The sequence below is a fragment of the Salmo trutta genome, chromosome 32, assembly GCF_901001165.1.
Source record: "Salmo trutta chromosome 32, fSalTru1.1, whole genome shotgun sequence".
In the NCBI taxonomy this organism is placed as follows: domain Eukaryota; kingdom Metazoa; phylum Chordata; class Actinopteri; order Salmoniformes; family Salmonidae; genus Salmo; species Salmo trutta.
In genome coordinates, this window is record NC_042988.1 from 10373770 (window position 1) to 10400135 (window position 26366).

General features: G+C 42.5%; 1 protein-coding gene across 1 annotated transcript in view; it reads left to right on the top strand.

The window, feature by feature from the left end:
• LOC115171039 (syntaxin-1B) overlaps nucleotides 1-26366 on the top strand; it is a 59777-nt gene that overhangs the window by 7506 nt on the left and 25905 nt on the right. Inside the window, exons 2-3 of the mRNA XM_029727494.1 lie at nucleotides 21128-21202; nucleotides 23584-23683. Coding sequence (XP_029583354.1) covers nucleotides 21128-21202; nucleotides 23584-23683 — 175 coding nt within the window. The remainder of the gene's footprint in view (nucleotides 1-21127; nucleotides 21203-23583; nucleotides 23684-26366) is intronic.

A 26366-nucleotide genomic window follows, 5' to 3' on the forward strand; every position in this document is an offset into this window, starting at 1 on the left:
CATCCCCGTTCACTCAGACGGAGCTAAACACAGGTGGAGCAGTGAGATCACCACCAACCACACGGAGCCGTCTCAGGATGCTTACAATGTCGTACCGTTGGAATGTATTGTGAATCACACTGCTTTAAGTAATAAGATGTTCCAAGGACTATCATCTTATCGTTCAAGCTCTGTAGAATTTGAATCTCTTTGGATATTGAATGCCCATGATCATTCAAGTCCGTTCTTGTACGTTTTGAAACACGGAATCCGAAGTGTTATGTATGCCATCTCTTTGCCACAAATGCAGACTTTAATTTAACCATTTACACTTGTGAAAAGGGACCTATATGAATAGGGAGGCATTGAAATGTTTCTTACGGAAGAAATATGAAAAGCATATGTATAAGCATGGCTGCCATTCAAAGGGTTTGGAAAATGTAATTATGGGAAAATTATAAGACCAAAGTTTAGGACACAACAGTTCACCTGACACAAGACTGAATCCAAACATCACACTGTTGATTTTATGTACATTTTACATTTGCTGTACTTTTTGCCGCATTTGTTGATAACAATATCATAAAATACTCTGAATACATTCAGTCACATGATAAGAATGTTCTTGGAGAATGTGGGGTAGGTGCAACATAAGATTACAAGAGATCGAGTGAGAGGACTAACTTGTGTATTCATGTGGCCACACTCCTCTCCAAAGTGTGCACAGTTACTTTGTCATTTCAATGTACTTTAATGACTCAAAGAAGAGTTGTCAACTATAAGGTGCTTTTTTTGAGCTCTTCTAGCTGTGCCGTTGAGGAACTAGAGCAAGTACAAGTGTAGTTGTTTTGGTTGGAACACAACCCTGCATCCCCGCCGTCAAACAATTACTGTTGTTTATGCAATCCAAAACCCGCCCATTATAAATCACAATCTGGGTCAGGTGGGCATCATTTGAAAGCTTGTTCTATTGCCAAGCTAGACTAGATACGTTATAAAATACAATCTTACCGTGTGGGGCTTTCATAAGGCAATTCAGCGAAACAGACTGTAATTTTGGTGCGCATACGCTCTTGAAATAAAAGGGTTCTTCGGTTGTCCCAATAGGAGACCCTTTGAAGAACCCTTTTTGGTTCCAGGTAGAACCCTATTGGGTTCCATGTATAATCCTTTCCCCAGAGGGTTCTACATGGAACCCAAAATAGTTCTACATAGAACCAAAAAGGGTTCTACCTGGAACAAAAAAGGGTTCTCCTATGGGGACAGCCAAATAACCCTTTTGGAACCTTTTTTTCTTAGAGTGTAGAAAGGAGTCATGAGTGCATTCAGGTGCGTGTTCCGCCTTAAATTTTCTTTACAATAGACAAACATAGGCTCATTCTGTTCAGAACAACCCAGGGTATAACATCATGTCATCTTGTAACTGTACATCAAACATAGTGATCAAAAACGTTGACACTGCGTACGAGATGAGTTTTATGATTATGGAAATGTGAAGTGCACATTTGGACTCACAGGTGTTTGGCTGCTTGTATGACATCAAAGCGGTATTCATTACAATCCTCATTGTCTCATCTTTCAAAATACACAGAGTCCTCTTAATTGAAAGCATTTCCCTTACTCAGACAACCAAACATCTGCAAAAGTTTCAAATAGCGGGAGAGATGGGGGCAACTTCTTGTCACGTGCTGTGCTTCAGTTCAGAACGGCTGTCAGTCAAAACCCTCACAGCACTGTGAAGCTTAGAGCGAGAGCTCCGATGTAATTTATAGGATGTTACTGTACAGCTACTTTGTTCCAATTTAGGAGCTTATCAGTGCCGAAATCTGCCATTTTCAACCTGAGTATGATTGTAAAGGACTGCATCACGTGATATGGTTTTAATCTAACATCTTTAAATGACTCAGCACAATGATAGGACAAAGGAAGGACAAGAGTTCAGCAGCAACATGTCCCTTAAGGACCACTATGTTGGGGAGATGTTATTGAAGTGTGATTATCACCTGCTCTCTCAGTTTGCATGATCACCATGTTATTGGTGCGGAATATTATTTTGGAAATTGCTAGTTGGGGAATTTGTCTTGGAAACAATCTAGGAATGTCAGATGGTCTGATTGTGTTGTGTTGTATCTTTTAGAGGTCAGAGTTTTGCCACTTTTGGAGCGAGGAGATACAATGTCTGTTTGGATTGTGAAGGATAAATGTCAGATCTATTTACTGTGGAGCAATCATACACCCTGATGACCAACACATTTAAAAGGTGTTCCCAGATATATCAATCCAACCACTAAAGTGAGTAAAATAGTTTTACAACAGAAGGACAAAACGTTTATATTATGACCGATTAAGATTGATGTACTGTATATTTGACATCCTCAAGAACCAATGCCTGCAGGTAGCCTAACTATCGATAAAGCTACAGACGTATGACCTCAATACGTAATCAATCTCTCTCTCGACTACAGTACATGAATAAGTTAAGCACTTAAAGCATTTTGATGGTGAGAAGCTACTTATGGCTGATGTTAAGTCCTCAGAAAGTTGCAAAGAAGGGTGACCCTTCTGTAGTACTACCCTTTACGTAGAAACTATACTATAACAACGTTGTAATTGCTGACAATGAAATAATCAAACAACCATTGGATCCTGCATTTAGGGAGGAAATCCAGGGTTGAGAGGACCATTATAACTGTACAATCAAATCCTGATACGAGAAACAGCTTTGAATTTATTTGTCCCATACTGTCACTTTCATTCCGAATATCCATCCTCATTTGTGTGTTTATTTTTCTAAAAGGTGGCATCACTGGTTCTATCGGCATAATGCCCCTCGCGTCCTTAAATGACCTAGTTTCTAAGTATTGCTGATCTCACATTGGTATGATGGTAGTAGCAGTACGCTTGGAATATCCCACATTACATAATAAGTTGTAGCCGTTGAATTTTAGTCTGGACATCACTAAGTAAATTACAATGAAACAGCATTCAGATGCTATACTTAAGTGGGTAAGCTCATTTACATATAGTTCAGACTGTTCTTTTTTGTGTAAGTTGAATATGTAATTGATCACCCACTTCCTGTTCCATTCATGAGGCGAGGGATGGAAGGAGGGAGGGGAGGTGAAGAAATATGCAGCTCACTGCTCCCTATAACGTCTTCTGCAAGGGGATTTGGCAAGGCAGCAGAAAACCAATCAATCAATAAGTCAATACAGCTTAATCTTCCTAATTGGGTATTTGCTTTTAACACAAGGGAACAATTGGTGACACTTTACTGTAGGTGTCCTTATGTATACATTCATAAAGCCTTTATAACAACTATATAACACATTATAACATTTGTCATAATCTGTAATAAGAAGTTTTAAATAGTTATGAGTGATGAAATAACATGTTATAAAACTAGGTATAATGGGCGTTATATAGATGACTGTTCATCCTGTTGTCATATGCGCTTATGTCACTGTTAATAACAACTGCTATTACACAGTTTGCATGACAACTTATGTCATATGTTATTACATGCTACACAAGAGTCTACATACCAGATGATATTACAGGGTGTTATCTCATTTACCAACCTCTGTGCCACATTATTACATTGGATGGAATGATGGGTGTCATAACCATGTCATTTACCGTTATAGAGTGTGTACAGACACCTTAAGTAATGTGACATTCATTTGAGGTCTCATAAAACAGTTATGAATGTGCTTATACCACAGGATGAGTTGAGAGTATCACAACGTTGTACCATTCAAAGGATTAAAAAAACATGGGCAAATGGGAGCACAGATGTACTTTGGATTTTTTTATTTGGACGAGACAATAAACTGCTCTGAGTTGAACAAATTGGACCGTGTCCATATATAAAAAAGGACACATTATAATAGCAACAACTTGCCCAAAAAACACACACCATTTTTTAAAAACAAAACAGAATCTAAAAAACGTTACAACAAAATCAAGGTTGCTGGGGCACAACAGGATTTGTGACAGCTGTGAAAAAAAGGAAGATGAGCAGGCTACAATAAAAATGACAGCTATATTATAAAGGAGATTTGTAATAGTCAGGTTGCCAGCTAGCTAACTAAGTAGTTGATGGTGCAATTGCAACATGTAGCTCTCCAGGAGCAGAGTTGGAGAGCCATGCTTCTCACAATCCAAATATTGCCTGTAGCTAGCTAGCCACAGACGTAGGGCCACGACATGAGAACAAGCAGCCCCACTGTGCCCCGATCTATGCATAGCTAGATAGTTAGCTAGCTAGCTTGCTAGCTACCGGAGGAATTTCAAATTATAAAGCACATTTTGCAGCACATCACACAATACATTCTCTTTCAGTACACTTTAAACACAATTACTTTTTAATTTCATAATTTCTCATGCGTTGTTGTTCTGTTATTAAGTCTTCCGATTTCAGCGACATGATACGCTGACACAAGAGCTGAAGCTAAATAACTTTTCATAGGATCTGCAAACTGTCTTCTTCTTCATGTGGTTTTCCGGCAGACTAGACGCTTTGCTGTGTATTGCTGCTTTTCACAGTTCAGAAAGTGCTTTGACCATTTGTTCACAAAAAAAGAAAAAAGGAAATTGCACCACCATCTAACCCTACATACATACCACTATCCCCACCACACCTTTCCACTACAATTGCCCTAACAGATCATACACCAGGCCGTTGGCCTGGGAGGCTGGAATCCCTTCTCTCAAAACCCCCTGTAGTTCTTCTGCATTAAAATCTATGACATCCAAAAACGCTGCTGCTGCTACTACCAATTCAATCTTCTGGGATTCCTTTTCCATCTGAACATACTACCAATTCAATCTTCTGGGATTCCTTTTCCATCTGTGCAGTACAATTAATGACCATAGCAATAAACGCCAAGAAGCCAACCTTACTAAAGCGCAAACTGTTTGGGTCACTCTGTACTGGCCTACTACTTAATACTCTCAGGCTCCCTCACCCTTTTCCCACAATCCTCTACTTTCCTCTGCCTCAGCATATAACACTTTCTGCACTACCCTCACCCTGGAAACTTAAAAACGGTCTCACTCGCACAGGACATTTCTAATCCCCAGCTACATGGCCACCCCCACAATTGAAGCACTCCACTTTGTCTCATGTCCACCTGCACACTTCTCACACCTCGGAATCTCCCTCCTACATACTGCTACATCATGACCATAAACTTGGCACCGAAACACTGTGGTGTGTTCAGAACAAAAGTTCTCATGTGATAACTTATATACTCTAGCATGACTTTATCCGGCAAACACTCTGCATCTAAACAGACAGTCTCCTCAGTCTCGTGCTCGCCACTGGGTCTGTGTTGTACCAAACGGCGTGCATCGCAGACACAGGGGATCCTCAACTTCAGTGGATCTACCTCAACACTCAGGAAGATCACTCCTTTCAGCAGCACTCTGTTCCGGAGCGCAAAGCAGGACACAGCTACGAAACGCGTAGCGCCCTCTCCCTCTGGGCAGCAAACACAAAAAAAATCAACACAAGTCCACTTCTGGATACTTTGACCGAATTTACAGAACCCAACTCCTTCTTCACCCAGCCTGATACTATCACATTTCAGGTATGACCTAAATGCAGACAGTGTCGTAGAAACAAAAGTTTATTTCTAATACAGGGGCAGGCAAACGACAGGTCAAGGCAGGCAGGGGTCAATAATCCATAGAGGGTGCAAAGGGTCCAGAACGACAGGCAGTTTCAGGGTCAGGACAGGCAGGGGTCAATAATCCAGTTAGGTGGGGCAAGGTACAGAACGGCAGGCCGGCTCAGGGTCAGAGCAGGCAGAACGGTCAAAACAGGGAAGGACTAGAAAACAAGAGCAAGAAACAGGCAGGAGCAGGGGAACAAACGCTGGTAGATTTCACAAACAAAACGAACTGGCAACAGGAGACAAAGGGCTGTGAGACATGAATTATCTCTGAAAGGTGGGATGTATACGAAGGGTACGGGGCAACAGAAGACGAACAGCAGAGGGGCTAATGACTTTGGAGATGGGAAACGGGCTGGCCGCTGGACTGGGGGTGGAACCCGGAAGACAGGCTGGCCGACGACCCAATGAGTGTGCAGAACGCCTTCCAAAACCAGGATGAGAACTGAGGACACCGGTCGGCGACAAATGCGGAGACATCAGGAACCATGGTAGGCAACCAAAAACGTTGTCACACAAAAGCCAGGGTCCGACGGGAGCCCGTGTGGCAGGCAAGCCTGGAGGAGAATCTGGGTTTGGCGCATACCAGGTGAACTCTACCTGCCCCAACGCATAGTGCCAACTGTAAAGTTTGGTGGAGGTGGAATAATGGTCTACGGCTGTTATTCATGGTTCGGGCTAGGCCCCTTAGCTCCAGTGAAGGGAAATATTAATGCTGCAGCATACAATGACATTCTAGATAATTCTGTGGCAACAGTTTGAGGAAGGCCCTTTCCAGTTTCAGCATGACAATGCCCTCATGCACAAAGCGAGGTCCATACAGAAATGGTTTGTTGAGATCGGTGTGGAAGAACTTGACTGGCTTGCACAAAGCCCTGACCTCAACCCCATCTAACACCTTTGGGGTGAGTTGGAATACTGACTGCGAGCCAGGCTTAGTCACTAAACATCAGTGCCCAACCTCACTAATGCTCTTGTGGCTGAATGGAAGCAAGTCCCTGCAGCAATATTCCAACATCTAGTGGAAAGCCGTCCCATAAGAGTAGGGACCATCTCCGTTATAATGCTAGGATAGGGAGCAGCCCCCTATCCACATCGACGGGACAGTAGTGGAGAAGGTGGAAAGTTTCAACTTCCTCGGCGTACACATCACGGACAAACTGAAATGGTCCACCCACACAGACAGCGTGGTGAAGAAGGCGCAGCAGCGCCTCTTCAAACTCAGGAGGCTGAAGAAATTCGGCTTGTCACCAAAAACACTCACAAACTTTTACAGATGCACAATCGAGAGCATCCTGTCGGGCTGTATCACCGCCTGGTATGGCAACTGCTCCACCCACAACCGTAAGGCTCTCCAGAGGGTAGTGAGGTCTGCACAACGCATCATCGGGGGCAAACTACGTGTCCTCCAGGACACCTACACCACCCGATGTCACAGGAAGGCCAAAAAGATCATCAAGGACAACAACCACCCGAGCCACTGCCTGTTCACCCTGCTATCATCCAGAAGGCGAGGTCAGTACAGGTGCATCAAAGCTGGGACCGAGAAACTGAAAAACAGCTTCTATCTCAAGACCATCAGATTGTTAAACAGCCATCACTAACATTGAGTGGCCAACATACTGACTCATCTCTAGCCACTTTAAACAATGCCACTTTATTTTAATGTTTACATACCCTACATTATTCATCTCATATGTATATACTGTACTCTATACCATCTACTGAATCTTGCCTATGCCGTTCGGCTATCGCTCATCCATATATTTATATGTACATATTCTTATTCATTCCTTTACACTTGAATGTATAAGGTAGTTGTTGTGAAATTGTTAGGTTAGATTACTTGTTAGATATTACTGCATGGTCGGAACTAGAAACACAAGCATTTCGCTACACTCGCATTAACATCTGCTAACCATGTGTATGTGACAAATACAATTTGATTTGATTTGATTTGCTCGCGATTTTGAATGAGATGTTCGACGAGCAGATGTCCACATACTTTTGGTCATCCGCAATCCAGGCTTCATATAATCATTGGGCAAATCTAGCAGGAAACGGAATCCTAACTCTGATGTCACCCCATTGAAATATACATTTTAAACGGTTAAAGTAAGGGTTAAGGTTAAGGTTAGGTTTGAGGTAAGGGTAGGGGTTAAGGTTAAGGTTAGGGTTTAGGGTAGGGATGTCCCAAGGATACTTGATATCACTAACCCTAATCTAGCCACAGCACATAACATGGTTAATAGCTAATGACATTAATTAGATTGTGTAAAATAATGTGTATTAAGATGAAAACGTTATTGCGTTTAAATTGTGAAAGAGGGTGTTAATGTGCAATGTGCTACAGAGTATGTTTTTTGTTTCCACCAGTAGCTAGTGAAGTTAACTTGCTAGTGCTAGCAGATTGCTAGATAGTAAGCTATCTAGCCATCGGTAGTAGTAAGCTATCTAGCCATCAGTAGTAGTAAGCTATCTAGCTATCGGTGGGTCAACGAAATGTTGCAGTTGCAACATCAACTAGCTAGATACCTGACTAACTAGCCATTGTTACTGTAGCCTGCACATCTTCCTTTTTTCACACATGTCACAAATCCTGGTGTGCTCCAGCAACCTTGATGTTGTAAAATTCAATTTGCTTCCGTTTTATTATAACATTTTTGTGTTTTGGCAAGTTGTTGGTATTATAATGTTTCTTTTTTATATCTATATATAACAAATATTTATATTCCTAAATACATCTGTGCTCCCATTTGCCATAGTTTCTTGGAGATCCTTCGAATGGTAACGTTTTGTGATTCTCAGTTTATCCTGTGGAGCAACCACATGCATAACTGTTTCATAACGCCTCAAATGACGCTCACGTTACTTAAGGTGTCCGTGCACACTTTATAACGGCATATGACATGGTTATGACGCCCATCATTCCATTCAATGTAACAATGTGACACAGAGGTTAGTAAATGACATAACACCCTGTAATATCATCTGGTATGTACTCTTATGAAGCATGTAATAACATATGACAGAAGTGGTCATGCAGTTGTTATTAACAGTTGACATAAGAGCATATGACAACAGGATGAAGTATAATCTAGGTAGACACTAGTTGTAAGATGGAACACTCGTATAGGTTCCTAGGCTACGTGATGCAAGATCATTTAAAACACGCAATCATAGATTTGTTAAACCCTCCCATCACGTCAAACTGCTTTGCTTTATCTTGGCCAGGTCGCAATTGTAAATGAGAACTTGTTCTCAACTTGCCTACCTGGTTAAATAAAGGTGAAATAAAAATAAATAAATAAAATAAAATTTCACCTTTTTATATATTGATTACATGGCTCATTGAATTCTGGGAATTGGTCATGTACAATGCCCCAAAAAACGTCCTGGCAGCCTCACGAACCTGTTTCCATTTCTCAGCTGTGATTCCCTGAGGGAGACCACAGACTTGGTTAAATGGTGATGAAGTGAATTTAAGTAAGTCTAAATGAATTTTGGGGGCTTTGCGTGCAGTTCAGAGAAGGTCTAAATTGAGTTTCAACTTAGCATCATGCCACATGTTTCCAAAAACACCTCTGGCAATACTTCTACTCCTCTTATCATACTTGTTGATAACACACAAACTTCTGATAAAAAAACTGATAGTGATAGTCATTAAGGTTTTATAAATTCATTTAAAGGGGAATTAGAAGATTGTCATTTTGTGTTAGGGTTTTAGAGATATGGCTCAGCCGATACTCAACCTTTCAATTAGCCCTCTTTCATTAGTTACTTTAACCCCTAACCCGTTCCACAAAGCAAATTATAAACTGGGTGGTTCGAGCCCTGAATGCTGATTGGCTGACAGCCGTGGTATATCAGACCGTATACCATGGGTATGACAAAAACATTTTTTTTACTGCTCTAATTATGTTGGTAACCAGTTTATACTAGCAATAAGGCACCTTTGGGGTTTGTGGTACACTACATGACCAAAAGTATGTGGACACATGCTCGTCGAACATCTCATTCCAAAATAATGGGCATTAAACGGAGTTGGTCCCCACATTGCTGCTACAACAGCCTCCACTCTTCTGGGAAGGCATTCCACTAGATGTTTGAACATTGCTGCAGGGACTTGATTCCATTCAGTCACAAGAGCATTAGCGAGGTTGGGCACTGATGTTGGGCGATTAGGCCTGGCTTGCCGTCGGCATTCCAATTCATTCCAAAGGTGTTCGATGGGGTTGAGGTCAGGAATCTGTGCAGGCCAGTCAAGTTATTCCACACCGATCTCAACAAACCATTTCTGTATGGACCTCGCTTTGTGCATGGTGGCATTGTCATGGTGAAACAGGAAAGGGGCTCCCCAAACTGTTGCCACAGCGTAAAGATTTCCCTTCACTGGAACTAAGGGACCTGGCCAGAACCATGAAAAACAGGCACATGCCATTGTTCCTCCTCCACCAAACTTTACAGTTGGCACTATGCCTAGGGGCAGGTAGCGTTCTCCTGGAATCCGCCAAACCCAGATTCGTCGGTCAGACAGCCAGATGGTGAAGCTTGATACACCACTCCAGCCAGCGCTTTGCATTGCGCATGGTGATTCTTAGGCTTGTGTGTGGCTGCTCGGCCACAGAAATTTGACGAACGGACTTGTTGAAAGTCACTGAGCTCTTCAGTAAGGCCATTCTACTGTCAATGTTTGTATATGGAGATTGCAGGGCTGTGTGCAAGATTTTATACACTTGTCAAAAACGGGTGTGGCTGAAATAGCCCAATCCCTTAATTTGAAGGGCTGTCCACATACTTTTGTATATATAGTGTGTATTGCCAATATACCATGGCTAAGGGCGATATCCAGGCACTCCACGTTGCGACGTGCATAAGAACAGCCCTTAGCCATGATATATTGGCCATATACCACACCCCCTCAAGCCTTATTGCTTAAATATAAGATTAATACTTTCCCATTTGTCACTAATTATATTTCAGGATTTTGGGGGGATGCGCAGTACAGTGGATCTTACAGTGCAAAATACTCTGGGAAGAGCGGTTGATATGACTGTGCATAGTATTGATGGATTAGTGATGTGCGTCCCGATTCTCCACACTTCTCCCAAAGTGTGCACTTCCTGTCATGGATTTAAAAGCATTGGAGTGGTGTAAACGTAGACTGGCGGGAGTTTCTACCGTGGTGAGTGTGAAGTGCACACTTTGGGAGAAGGGTGGAGAATCGGGACGAAACCTGTGTCTCTCTACTGGAGCCTCCCTCTCTCTCTCTGTGAGCCTGTGGGTGCTGCCTGTAGCCCAGGTTTGGCAGCCAGTGCAGCTCGCACATCACATCCTGACCTTGTTTGTTACTTCACTTAAGACACTCCCCTGAGTTTTCGCTGAGTCAGTCTGGAAGCCACAGCATCTATTTCTATCTAAACATCCCTTCCTCCATCCTCCATCCTTCCCCCCCTCCATTATGAGCCATAAAAAAGACAGCTCGCTTCCATTTTCTCCCTTGGCCCCCTCAAAGCATCGGAATGATGGTTGATTAAGGAACATGGACACTGACAATCAATGCTTTTTATAGCCCTGGAAGTGGAAAAGCGAACATGGATTGACAAAAGATGGACATGAAGTGGATGAGGGTTGACGTGTGTATACATCAGGGCTCTTTATTTAATCTCTCTCCTCTCCATGCCCTCTACCTCTCCTGCCACCACTCAAACCCCCCAAGTCTAACCCTAACCCCTGTGCATTACATTGGGACATTAGTTAATGTTGTTACCAGGCCCAAAAGACATGGGCAGTAACGGCGGACAGGGGGCGTCTCTCTCTCTCTACGATGGCTTCTTCCTCTCCCAGTACAGATGGACTAAGGGTTGGGCAAGGCGCTCGTGGCATTTGTATTCACCCCCACACCTGAGGTCGCCCAGGCTTATGTAATTCTTCCTGACAGGGAGTTGTGTGTCGTGGATGCAGAGGGATGGCGTTGGGGGTGGGATGACGTATGGAATGGGCGACCCCTGGTTGGGTCACAATGGCTGTTTGATCCCCTGTGCTGGGAGCAATGAGATTTTTTGTAGGTAACAGATGCTGTTTAACCTGCATCATGTGTGTTAGCTAGCTACAGACGCTTTCCTCTCTTCCCCTCCCCCACATTTTCCAATTTCTCTCTCTCCCTCCCTCTTTCTATCTCCCTCTCCTTCTCTCTCCCTGGATCTCTTCCGCCCTCTTCCTCCCATCCCCCACTCTCTCTCTCTCTCTCTCTCTCCTCTGTCCCCTCCCCCACAGCCGCTCTCTCTTTTCTCTTGACCCTTTCTCTCTATCTCTCTCTCACATTTTGCCTCACTCTATCTTTCTCATCCCATCCCCTCTGCTCCTCCTCCTCCTCCTCCTCCTCCTCCACACTCACCATAGCTCAATCTTTGTCGCAGGGCTTTAGCTGTCAAAGTGCAGTCAGTCAAATGAATGCAATTAATATGCACATAAACACACTCATATGCACATATGTGTACACATTTGCACAAATAGGTTTATAAGCTGTATGACCAAGCATCTGCACATACATGGGCCCTATCAATCCATCCATCCTCCCAGCAGCCCATTTGTTATAGCATCAGCAGCAGGGATCGCAGCAGTATGCATCCTTCCTCTGTGGTTGAACTGATACACTCACTGCCTCTGTTTGGTAGCTGTCCGGATGCTACTCACACTATTCCTGGTGGATCCAATGCTGTCCGCAGGCTAGCAGGCGATCACGGATGATGTTTGCTGCAATATCTCCCATAAAAGTCTCAGTTGTTGTTTTTTAAGCTGCTGAGTTTGATTTACTCAATATGATCGTTTTGCGAGCCTTCAGTTTCAAATGGTTTTCAAGAACGTTGCAAGAATATAATTCTGCATTTCAAATGTGCTTGGGCTGTTTTCTAGGGTGTGTGTTTTTACGAGATAATCAATACTTGTGTGTTTAGGCTATCTCAGAGATCCAGACTGCAGTAGCCCCCCCCATTTCAACTGGGGGGGGGGGGGGCAGTTGTACTGTTAGAGGGGCCAGTTACATTAGACGTTATTGTTGTCATATCGTTTTCTTCAGCAGGCAAAATACCATGTTCATAATCATTAGTGTTCCGGTGTTGCCACTGTCTAATAACGGATGTAAAAAAAGAACGATAGCTAAAATAAGTTATGTAAAAATTATTTCATACTCCACATTTAGGGGGGCCACAAGGGGGTCCAAAATTGTTGTCACGGGGCACTGACCCCCCCTGCCAGACTGGAGTTTTGTGAATAACACTTCATACAAATACACATCCACATAAATACACACTTACAATGTTACACATATACACGCGTACATACACATGAAATGTACACATATACACATATGCATAATACTCACGTTCTATGCATCCATCCTCTCTTCCCCCATCCATCCACTCATCCATCCACTCATTAATCCACTAATCCATCCACTCACAAAAGCAAAGCAGAGAGTGGTATTGCATGTTATATTTTATGTAGACATTTTTACTGCAGGGCCAATGTCATAGCTTCATGTGATTCCATGGACAACGGCATTGTAACTTCCCTTCTCCCCCACCAATAAAACAATATAAATAGACGGATGCTCCCCTGCCACTAGATCAAAAACAGCTGGTTAGGCTGTCAACGGCTTGATGAATAAGCGATAAGTTAAATATTTGCTTATGTAATAGCGAGTGAGATGGTGTACATTTTTCCGCGTTTACGTACAACCAAAATGTGTAGTGGTGTTCTAATGAGGCGAGGATCATTTATTACACAGACGTATTGGAGGTAATTAACTGTATAAAATGTTTTAGTATACATTTCAGATTATTTGCCTTTAGTACCACTATAGTGCTCCATAAGGGTAGCATTGCCTGTAGTACAACATACTGTACAGTACATAGTCATTTCTCTGGTGGGAGGGATAGGCCTATTGAAGGTTTTTAAATTACTACATTTTCATTGAAGGCTAGCTTTTTCTTTTTTACACGACATCCAGAGATACAACATTCGAATTCATGCTTCCTGCCTGGCATTGTATCTCCATGAATATAATGAATGAACTACTTGAAAAGGCGTGCTACAGTCTAACCCCCAAAGCTAACCCCCACGGCTAGCTTTGTGGTCGCTAAAAGTTTCATTGTGTCACAAGTCGCTGGCATGCATCTGGACGGGGCTGGCTATTTAAAGGGGGTGAGGGGGACACAGACAGGGCTTCTTCATGTGGGTTACCCAGTTGAAATGCGATTGTGTATGTCTTTGGATCACATGAAGAGTACACACACTTTTAACTAGGGCAACTTTATAGATCCCTAAACAGTTTAGAACCGTGTACTGTTCTATATTCTATAGCCAGAATTACTGAGACTCACATGGCAGGTGTATTAGGCCTGCCCTACATTGCTCAGAGCGACACACCAGCATTTCCCTGTGGTGCCCTCAAGAGGCCTATCTCCCAGATGTGCAATGTTTTATGTACTGCTCTGTACACTATGAGGTTGCATTCACACCTAGCAATGAATGTGTTTTTGAATGTTCTGGTAAATCTGAAGGGAGGGCAATGGTGGAAGCACTGTGCATCCATTACATTACCATCAAATCCTTTTTGCTGCTTGTTGTAACTCAGAATAATGTGTACAGTGAAGATTAGGTTGTCTGGAGTTAGCTTCAGCTATTGGGTCTACATTAGCTATAGGCCCTACTTAACATTAGATTAAATATGATCTAGTTCAAGCCCTGATTAGCCAGTCTAGCCATTTAGCCTGTCCAGTGTAACCTGAATGCTAGCGTGATGGTTTGTTTAGTCCAGCTGTTACAACAATCCATTGCCACAAGCAAGTGAGCGGTACACTTGGTGCAGTAGGTACATTGGTGATGCTAAACTGTGTATGACTGCATTTATGTGGATCGTTCTGGAACCCCATCTGATTCCACCAACCATGTCTAACCGTATTCAACCATATCTTACCTCACAGCATCTTTTGATGTCTATTCTCTGCTAAATCATTAGCATTTAATTTCCTCAAAAACCCTTCAAACAAACCAGTGTCTACATTGTACCATTGTTGTCCATATGAATTTGAATATTAGATTGATCAATCTAGTACCAGTTGCAACACAATCTAAAGATATTCATTCTTTATATAGATCCTGTTGCTGATGTTACTGCAGCAAACCTCTCTCAAAACCTATCTCTGCAGCCCAGACATGTTATGCACTATTGTTGTCACATTCCTATCGTCAGTTGAATTCCATCTAAACTCCATTCCATTAAACATAGTCTTAGCAGATTTACCTGCTCATATATGCAACTATTCATACCATACCCACCTACGTGCTCTCTCTCCTCACGAATATCTGTTGTCATGGAATGTTTTGCCCCTTGGCCACTTATCATTAGTATGCGCATACCTCTCATATGGAAGATACGAGCTGTGAACTAGCTTATCTGCCCATTGGCAAGCAAGGGCTAGAGAGGCTGCCATTCCCCCGTCGGGTGAAACCGGATGCAGGTGGAGTGCTGGGAGGGCCTGGGAGGAGTAAAGGAAGAAAACAGCCAAATATAGCTACATTGAGTAGACAACACACACACAAAAGTGGAAATGTAAAAATGCCGACCAGTTCAAGATGAGATAGCTGTAGCCTAGCCGACATAGCTGCCGCTTGTGATGAGGATCCCCCCAGAGGCATCTGGCAACAGAGCTAGCAATGAGTTAGCATTAGCCCTGCTGCTTGTTTCTCTACACATTTTAATACACATTTCACTACACATTTTAATACACATTTTAATACACAAGTTGGGTGCTTTCTGTCTGACTTTAGGTAGGCGCCAAGAGTAGTGATTGCAGATTATATCTACCTTGTAGTGACACCAGGGGGTGAATGAGGTACATATGCTACTCACATCGTAACATAATACTTCTGCATAACATTTGCCATATTTAATTAATAATTGTTACGGGGTCGAACAGAGGTGCTGCCTGACCTCGAGTCATGAAGGGCTTCTGGTTTTCATTCTTACTTTTTTTAATCAGTGGCTGATTTAGACCTGTGTTACTAGGTGTGTGGACTCTCCGGGAAATCACTGACATTAACTGATCAATTAGGGGCAAGGGCGAAATGGAAAAACTGCAGCACTGCTGTCCTAGAGGACTGTTCTACACCCCTGGGTGAAAAGCGTGATTGGTATCCTTCTCTTTTCTTGGCTAAACACATAGTTCAAAGCCACCACTAATGCACACACACATACGCAAACAATGCATAGTGTTGTAGTGTGATCGCTAGCAAACAAATGCAGCTATTCAAGCGCAGCTATTTATGGCTGTATTGATTTAGCAGGGGTCTGTGTTAGTGTGTAGGTAGGATGCTAATGTGATAAGAGATGGTGAAAAGACTCCAAGTTGTAATACAACCCTGACATTGTGAAATATGAGAAGACATTGCCTCTCTGAAGAGATCTGTTATCTTGGACATTCTGAATATCTTTGTTGTTACCTAACTCTTTTTACAATCAAAGCTACTTGTCATATAAACATTTTCTGCAATCACAATTTCACAAGCCTTTTCAAATAAAGCCAACATGCTTTTGTGTGATGCTGCAAGTGTGTGTGTGCATACGCATATTTGTTTGTGGCTTACCATATACGGCGCATTCGGAAAGTATTCAGACTCCTTCCCTTTTTCCACATTTTGTTTTGTTACAGCCTTATTCTATGTTTGACTAAATAAACATTTTCCTCGTCAATCTACACACAATACCCCATAATGACAAAGTAAAAACAAGTTTTTAGAAATTGTGGTCGCTAAAATAAAAAACAGAAATACCTTATTTACATATTCAGACTCATTGCTATGAGACTCAAAATTGAGCTGTTGTGCATCCTGTTTCCATTGATGATGCTTGAGATGTTTCTACAACTTGATTGGAGTCCACCTGTGGTAAATTCAATTGAGTGGACATGATTTGGTAAGGTACACACCTGTCTATATAAGGTCTCACAGTTGACAGTACATGTCAGAGCAAAAACCAAGCCATGAGGTTGAAGGAATTGTCTATACAGCTCTGAAAAAGGATTGTGTCGAGGCACAGATCTGGGGAAGGGTACCAAAACATTTCTGCAGCGTTGAAGGTCCCCAAGAACACAGTGGCCTCATTCTAAAATTGAAGACGTTCGGAACCACCAAGACTCTTCCTAGAGCTGACCAAACTGAGCAATCGGGGGAGAAGAGCCTTGGTCAGGGAGGTGACCAAGTACCCGATGGTCACTCTGACAGAGCTCTAGAGATGCTCTGCGGAGATAGGAGAACCTTCCAGAAGGACAACTATCTCTGCAGCACTCCACCAATCAAGTATTTCTGGTAGAGTGGCCAGACGGAAGCCACTCCTCGGTAAAAGGCACATGACAGCCCACTTGGTGTTTGTCAAAAGGCACCTAAAGGACTCTCAGACCATGAGAAACAAGATTCTCTGGTCTGATGAAACCAAGATTGAACTCTTTGACCTGAATGCCAAGCGTTACGTATGGAGGAAACCTGGCACCATCCATACGGTGAAGCCTGGTGGTGGCAGCATCATGCTGAGGGGATGTTTTTCAGCGGCAGGGACTGGGATACTAGTCAGGATCGAGGGAAAGATGAATGGAGCAAAGTACAGAGAGATCCTTGATGAAAACCTGCTCCAGAGCACTCAGGACCTCAGACTGGGGCAAAGGTTCACCTTCCAACAGGACAACGATCCTAAGCACACAGCCAAGACAATGCAGGAGTGGCTTCGGGACAAGTCTCTGAATGTCCTTGAGTGGCCCAGCCAGAGCCCGGACTTGAACCCAATCGGACATCTCTGGAGAGACCTGAAAATGCCTGTGAAGCGACGCTCCCCATCCAACCTGACAGAGCATGAGAGGATCTGCAGAGAAGAATGGGAGAAACTCCCCAAATACAGGTGTGCCAAGCTTGTAGTGTCATACCCAAGAAAACTTGAGGCTGTAATTGCTGCCAAAGGTGCTTCAACAAAGTAGTGAGTGAAGCGTCTGAATACTTATGTAAATGTGATATTTCCGTTTTTTTGCAAAAATGTGCACAATTTCAAAAAAATAGTTTTTTCTTTGGCATTATCGGGTATTGTGTGTAGATTTATGAGTTTAAAAACATTCACCTTTTGTGCAATACGTAGGTGTAGGCTATAAGCTTAGGATTTAACATACATTGATACCTCTTACAACATCATGATGTATATAAAATAAGCTCAGCTTAGATTGTGTGCATCTGTGCAGTGTAACAGTCAGGTAGCCATGGAGATGGTGGGCTGGGCAATATGCAGCAGAAGCTGCTCCATCATCCCATGAATAATACATAGAAAATGGACAGAATATTTCAGCTCTGGGAAGGAGGAAATTTGAGCAGTTCATTGTGAACAAACCATTGGGGGATCCCTGAAAGTAATGGTAGAGTTTTTGGTAGTTTCAACATGGATTAAATGTTAAATCTGCATCAGCTATCTTAATTGGAAATGATCTAGGAATAGGCCACTATCTCTTATCAAATGAATTATTTACTTGCAACACTGCAAGCATAGTATATTACTATGTCTGCTATATGGTTTTTACTTGCTACTTTACATCTATAAAAACATCTACCTCATATCCAGTTTGGTGGATATCTGTAGGCCTATTATAATCAATACTTTGATTGATTGTATATTGTAACCATACCCTTTTACGTTGAAGGCTTGGAGGACAACACAATGCACATATGACCACAGTCACTTGATTGTACACAATCAGTCGTGTTCATATCTTACTCCAACATGCTCCAGTCCAAGGCCTTTTGAATGAAACGGACCACACAGATGAACCACAGTTCCAGATCTGTGGCCTTTGATAAAAACCAAGGGAACCTAAACTGATTCAGGCGAGACTGTCAGAATCGTGGTTCTCTGTGGAAGCCTGTCGGTTGTTTATTCTGATTGAACATTCTATATATCTTTCTCTTCGATGATCATATGGAGATGTGAAACCAATTACTCATTAACCCAAATTTGAGCAACATCTCATTCAATCAAATAATCGCAGCAATTTGTTTTTGCATAGCAATGGCCATTTAAATTGAGCTGGTACTAAATGCTTCAGAAAATAATTGCTAGAAATTGATACGAATATGGTAGGTCATTGATATTGCCTGTGTGAATGTTAGCACGAATGTGAGTCACCGCTCATTAGCCTGAAAGCTACTGTGAAAACTCAACACATTATAGTCTCTATTATGTGCTTAAATGGAGCAAAAAATTAACAAAAGGTCCATTTGTCATGGCATGTTTTTCAGAAAAGTATTTAAATGACAAAAAATCTATACAATGAGGTGAAAAAAAAAAGTGGCTAAATGGCACTGTGTCCTCCAAGAACTGCAGCAAGTATCAATATCAAAGCTCCGTGCACTGAAGTCATATTAATCCTTTGTCACACACTCCATATACACTAGCATCACATTACATTGGACAGTGAGTGATCCAACCAGGAACTGTCTCTCATCATACCATACGAGGCAGAGTGGGGGACTATCATCCGAGGTCACAGAGGGCAGGAACCTGAACTGCACATCCTCGATGTGGAGCTAGCTAGTTAGAGGTGGGCACTGGAGGGAAATGTTTCAAACCCTAACCAAGGCAAAGCCAGTCCCAACCGCTGGAGTCCCAACCGCCAGTCCCAACGCATCCAGCCTCTTCCTTGGAGCTATTTTCCCCTCCCATATGCCCTTATGAAAAAACATTTTCTCCCTGACACACTTGTCTGCTGCTGTATCTTTTGGCATGAGATGCGATTTAGAGGAATTAATTCTCCTGTATTTTTCTGGCCAAAAGACACACAGGAAGCAATGAAGAGTGAAGGGAAAATGTTGACTAGAGTGTGCCCAAGTAGATGGCTGCCATTTTGTACATTTCTCTGTTTGCCAACAGTTATAGATAGGTGTCCACTAGCTGTGTTTATGACTAAGCTATTCAGCAATGACTGTTCTTGTGGTGTGGACTTAGTAGACGACACTGTAGAGGTCTTGTCGATTTATTGTTTTGTTGTTTTTCTCCAGGTGAAATGGATTTGTCAACCACTCTCCCCATCACAATGTGATTCAACATAACTGTCATTAGGTTACAAAACACTCTAGGGGCTCGATTTAATCCGTATCGTTGAGGTTTAGCGTTATAGCGTGATTGAAATGTAAAGGTAATTTCAGATTGAGCCGACATATGTAGCGTTTTCTGTGAATGCAGTCTCCGCTAACGTGGGAACATTGCCTTTAAATGTCTATCGCGCTATAGTGCAGCTCTTCAGCGCTACGGATTAAATAGAGCCCTAGATCTAACTGTTGCTTGTCTGTTAATTGAACATAAGTACTATGCCCTTCTCTGGTGCAAATAAGCAAAATACCCATCAAGCTATTGCCTAAACAGTTCATCAATTTGACCATACACCATACACACGCGGTGATCTATCTCTGCCCTATCTATTAGCTGGTGTCACCTTTTTCGTTGGGTGTATAATTTGTAGTGCCCATAATACTGTATCAGCAACAGAATGAGCTGTGTGCTACCCTATGGCAGACGGCCCACGCTCCACCTTGCCAACACTGCACACCTCAGGCCCTCTCCATGGGCCTCTGGCAATTCATCAACGCTAAGCGCGACAAGAATCCGAGAATCCATCTTTATTATTTTAGCGCAAATGTAAGGTGTTCCATCGATTCTCCTGCCATTTTCAACAGCTTCGTATACAGCCTCTCTTTCTCACTGTCTCTTAGTCCTTGACCCCTTTGAGGTCAGGTCACACAGCTCACATCACTCTAAGTCGAAGAGGGTTTATGTAAGGGTTTGTGTTATTTAAAAATATATATATAATTTTGAATTTAACCTTTATTTAACTAGGCAAGTCAGTTAAGAACAAATTCTTATTTACAATGACGGCCTACCCCGGCCAAACCAAGACGACGCTGGGCCAATTGTGCGCCGCCCTATGGGACTCCCAATCACGGCTGGATGTGATACAGCCTGGATTCGAACCAGGTACTTAGACCGCTACGCCACTCGGGAGCCCCTGAGGGTCACTCCCTTCACTCTCTTCAAGGGTCACTCCCTTCAAGGGTCACTCCCTTCATATCATGAACTGTTTGAAGTGACAGCGCAAATATAGTACATATTTCAAATACTTTTTTGTGGCTTTATCTAAAATGGTTGCCATGCATGTCACCAAGCAGTATGGATACAAGGGTTTTCCTTTTTATTCTCTACTCCTTACCCCCTTCCATCCTTACTCCTTACCCTTCCAACAGTTAGGAGAGATCTATAGCCAAGTGTGGTACTGTGTTATCTGCAGTTTGCACAGGTCACAAATACACAATCAACAATAAATAGCAATATGCCAGTGCAGTGCATGGGGGACTGATTTTGTGTTTCGCCTCTTCTGTTTCAGGCTAAGGACAGCGATGATGATGAAGAAGTTGTCCAGGTTGACCGGGATCACTTCATGGATGAGTTCTTCGAACAGGTCAGTGCAACAATCAACTGTAATACATGCCGTTGAATGGCATAAGAAATATCCTAATTATCGTTATTACAAACTTAACCTGGTAGTTCCTGTATCCACACATCTACAGGTCATGTTCAATAAAAGGGGGCAAATGGCTAATTAAGGTCTATGCATAGTGTCATAATTGGTGATTAACTGGTAGTAAATGCCTTAATAGTGCCATATCTCTAAAGTTAAGGTGTTACTGTTTTATGTGTTCCCCATTTAATAGTCTTTCCAAGTGCAGTACATATTAATGCCATATCATTAAGGGTGAAATCAAGCCACATAATGTAAAAACAAGAAAAGAAAATAGGCCTTCTTGCTACATTATCTCCAGGTCATGTTCCCTTCAGCTTTATCTTTCAAAATTGAAAGTGATTAAGAATCATTTCTTTCCACATTCATCCTATGCAACCAGGAACATGCTATGAGAGGAAAAGGAGGAGGGGAAGGATATGCAAATAGAGCAATATTATGTTTGGTGTGTTCAAACACAAGAAATTAGAACGATTTGCATACTAATTGCTGATCCAATGGCGGGGGAAAGCTAATAAAAGACCAGGGTGTGGAGGAAGTAACAGCTTTTATTTCCCTCCCCCTGGGTTTCATGTGATTTATTTTGAGTAATATGCCAAAATCGAGTGACCTTACTCTTCTTCCTACCATAATAAGACTGTAATGAATCAATCAACTCTATCAGCGGAGGTATATTTTATACGTTGGAGATGCTGCCAGAACTCTTTATCGCTGAGTGTTAAGTCTTAACGAAGACATTAACACACTGGATGTCTGACAATATGGCTACAGAATGTCCCAGCATTTATGGGAGTACAGACAATCTGGGGCTTAACATTTCCAGTAGTTGATTTTCTTGTGCAAGACGCTCAGAACGCGGCCTCCATTTTTTTACACAGAGGAATTGTTTTCACTCTTTGAAAAGGCTGTTAAAGCAAAAACCTTGAACAGATACACAGTTATCTGCAATACAGCACCAGGAATCGCAAAAAAAATCCACAACTCTGGTCCTTGGCTTTTGATCAGCATCTTATCAAGCCTGGAAGACCAGGTAAGCAGACTCTCTGGCCCATCAAGAAGCAGTAGACACTGTTAGTGGGGCCCTGAGGGGCTAGCTGGGATTGAGGACACCTGCCTTTGAAGAGCTCTGCTGCTGCTGCAGGCAGGGTGCAGTTATTGAGCCTGGCTTAGCTGTGCTCCTCACTGCCTTATGGGCCGTGGCTCAACGCCTCCGTCCTAACGGAGACGAATCTGTCTGCTTTACAAAGCTCTCCTCTAAAACTATTACGTGAACACTATAGGGGAAGGGGAATTGGCTCAATCTGGGCTAAACAATGATTCACTATAAAGAATGAGTTGATTCGGGATGCCTTAGCTTCGTTGAGGAAGTAGCTCACAAGCTGTTGTCATTGAACTCTGTCCCCTAGAAAGAAAAACAGGAACAGCTTTTAATAATTGAGTAGAGAATGAATAGCAATGCAAAGCACATATATGCTCATATCCATACAGTCAATGCAAAAGTATCCGCATATCCACAAACAGGGCCAAGACACATCTGTATTGGGAATTGGATTACATAACACATTCAGATGGAGAAGTGGGATGAATGCAGTATGTGTGGTTAGTCTGACTTTGCACAGGCTTTCAGGGGATAGTCAGAAGTTCTTGGAAATGTATTATCTGCAGGCGCCTCTACACATTCTGTGGGGCTGGAGGAGTTTGAACACCCACCATTAAAACAGCGGTCATCTTGTATCATACCAATGTTCGATAGAGATATTGATCCACAACGAGTGACGATATATAGCTAGTACTGTAATAAGGCATTAACAATCAAATCAAATCAAATGTTACTTGTCACATACACGTGTTTAGCAGATGTTATTGCGGGTGTATGTATGTAAACAGGTCTCGCTGTGACGTCTCAGTGTGAAAACCATTTAGACTAAATAACATACAATTCCCCCAACGATGGCTAAGAAACAAGCCTCCAAACCCTAAGGCAGCAGAGATTATAATTATCAGTCAGTAATTGACTTATGTGGCCTTATGGAGATTCCCTGCTCTCCCACCCATCAGAAAGTGCTTCCATTGGGCCGTCATGTCAGTCGATGATTGAGTATGTGAGGTAATCCTGTCCATGATGAGGTTCAGAGGCCTCAGCTCTCCCATGCTGTACACACATGCTTTCCATGCGGTTGGTCGATACCATAGAAATAGAATTACTAGAACGGAAAAGCTCCTTAGACCACGGCTATTTGACAGTACACTCATTTAAAGAGTACAGGAATGAAGCCCTCATGTATGTTGCCTCTGTCCCCTCCTTCTCACTCCCTGTGCAGGTGGAAGAGATCCGAGTCTGTATAGATAAGCTGTCAGAAGATGTGGAGCAGGTCAAGAAGCAGCATAGCGCCATCCTGGCAGCGCCCAACCCTGACGAAAGTAAGTCTCGGTGCCCACGAGCCACATCCATGAGCCCGAATGGATACTTTTAAGATGGGGCCCAATTCCATACCAGTTCCATACTGCTTTCCCTCAGTCCTTATGGACTCCACCTTGCAGCACTGACAGGACTGGATAGGTAGAAGTGATATGCCAGAAAATTCAACAGTGCTTTCCAGTTTACTATCTGTATCAAATCCTTTCAGGTCTGTGTGAGGGGGAGTCAGTAAGGGCCTGAGGATAGCGGAGACAGATTGGTTTAAGTGTGTGCGTGACCCTAGCTATATACCTGTGGGAGACACTCCACCCACGCACCCAGTGAATGTGACCCCACCCCCGCATCTCTTACTGAGTCACACCCGGCCCACGCACCCACACCCGGCCAACACACACACGACTCAACAAATTAATTTGCAAGGGTGGGACTCCACCCACTGGTTGACGAGGGTTCACCACCACACTCACTGAATACTCAACGAAAGGTTTTTTGTGTTTATTATGACAATATTATCACTATTATAACATATTTTAATCTAACGGTCAATGAAGACAGCACTTACATTTGCCCTAATATGAAATGAAGTTGTTTTGAGGCAGGCTTTCAAAAAATAGAAGAGCACTAAGGTATTACCTTGCATAGCACTTATAAGTGTGCAATAAAACAGACATGAAGATGTGTATAAATATTTAAATAATATTGTATTTTCCCCAATAATTTGATTGATATCCAATCTTGTTAACCTTCAACCGCTGCTTTTAGGCTCTGATGAATGTCTGGCATTTTGTCAAAACCTCAATAGGGCCCAAAATATGCCACAATCAATCAGTCAAAAACGTACAGTGGAAGATGTTTCAGAAAATGGCCCCTTCATTGTTGCCGTGCTGCTGTAGGGCCGTGCGGTTGATAGGAGATGAGTGTATTATGTTCTTTAGAGTTCACAGTTACCCAGGCTGCTAGTGACTCAACTGGAGTGAATGAATGTTATTGCTAACGTTGGGCCTTGTCAGACAACCTCTAGTGTGGGTTAACCCAGAGTCTCAGGGCAGGCAGTGGCACAATACCAACTGTACCCTCATCACGGAATCCTTCAGATTTCACTTCCTTTTCTCACACATCCCTTTTATTGCCCAATCACTTTTATTGTAGCTCCTCAATGTGTTTTTGCACGCAATTGTTTTTTGCCTTATGATTTCAATATTTGATTTGAATTTCTACACATGCATGTTTTATCTTCTGTAATGTTGTTGGACTGTTTCTGTCTTTTTCTGTCTGTCTTTTGTTCCTTTTTCCCCCCTTTTCCCTTCCTTTTTTTCTTGTCATGCATGCTTCATGAAGGACTTGCTCCAGGGGACTAGTTGTCGGAGTTCAGTTTTTGTGAGTGAGCTAGCTGGTTACTAGTTATCTACCCAGGTGGTTTAACTAGTAAGTATGTGGTTGCTATGCTATGTGTGTGTGTGTTGTGTGATTTCTTTATTTGATAAATGTGGGGAATCTGGCCATTTGGAACATTTCTTTGTGACTGAAGTGTCTGAGTAGGAAGGTCATTGCTTATATATACAGTTGAAGACGGAAGTCTACATACACCTTAGCCAAATACATTTAAACTCAGTTTTTCACAATTCCTGACATTTAATCCTAGTAAAAATTCCCTGTCTTAGGTCAGTTAGGATCACCACTTTATTTTATGAATGGGAAATGTCAAAATAATTTTAGAGATAATTATTTATTTCAGCTTTTATTGCTTTCATCACATTCCCAGTGGGTCAGAAGTTTACATACACTCAATTAGTATTTGGTAGCATTGCCTTTAAATTGTTTAACTTGGGTCAAACGTTTCGGGTAGCCTTCCACAAGCTTCCCACAATAAGTTGGGTGAATTTTGGCCCATTCCTCCTGACAGAGCTGGTGTAACTGAGTCAGATTTGTAGGCATCCTAGCTCGCACATGCTTTTTCAGTTCTGCCCACAAATTTTCTATAGGATTGAGGTAAGGGCTTTGTGATGGCCACTCCAATACTTTGACTTTGTTGTCCTTAAGCCATTTTGCAGCAACTTTGGAAGTATGCTTGGGGTCATTGTCCATTTGGAAGACCCATTTGCAACCAAGCTTTAACTTCCTGACTGATGTCTTGAGATGTTGCTTCAATATATCCACGTAATTTTCTTTCCTCATGATGACATCTATTTTGTGAAGTGCACCAATCACTCCTGCAGCAAAGCACCCCCACAACATGATGCTGCCACCCCCATGCTTCACGGTTGGGATGTTGTTCTTTGGCTTGCAAGCATCCCCCTTTTTCCTCCAAACATAACGATGGTCATTATGGCCAAACAGTTCTATTTTTGTTTCATCAGACCTGAGGACATTTCTCCAAAATGTACAATCTTTGTTCCCATGTGCAGTTGCAAACCGTAGTCTGGCTTTTTTTATGGTGGTTTTTGAGCAGTGGCTTCTTCCTTTGCTGAGCGGCCTTTCAGGTTATGTCGATATAGGACTTGTTTTACTGTGGATATAGATACTTTTGTACCTGTTTCCTCCAGCATCTTCACAAGGTCCTTTGTTGTTGTTATGGGATTGATTTGCACTTTTCGCACCAAAGCACATTCACCTCTCAGAGACAGAACACGTGTCCTTCCTGAGCGGTATGATGGCTGCGTGGTCCCATGGTTTTTATACTTGCGT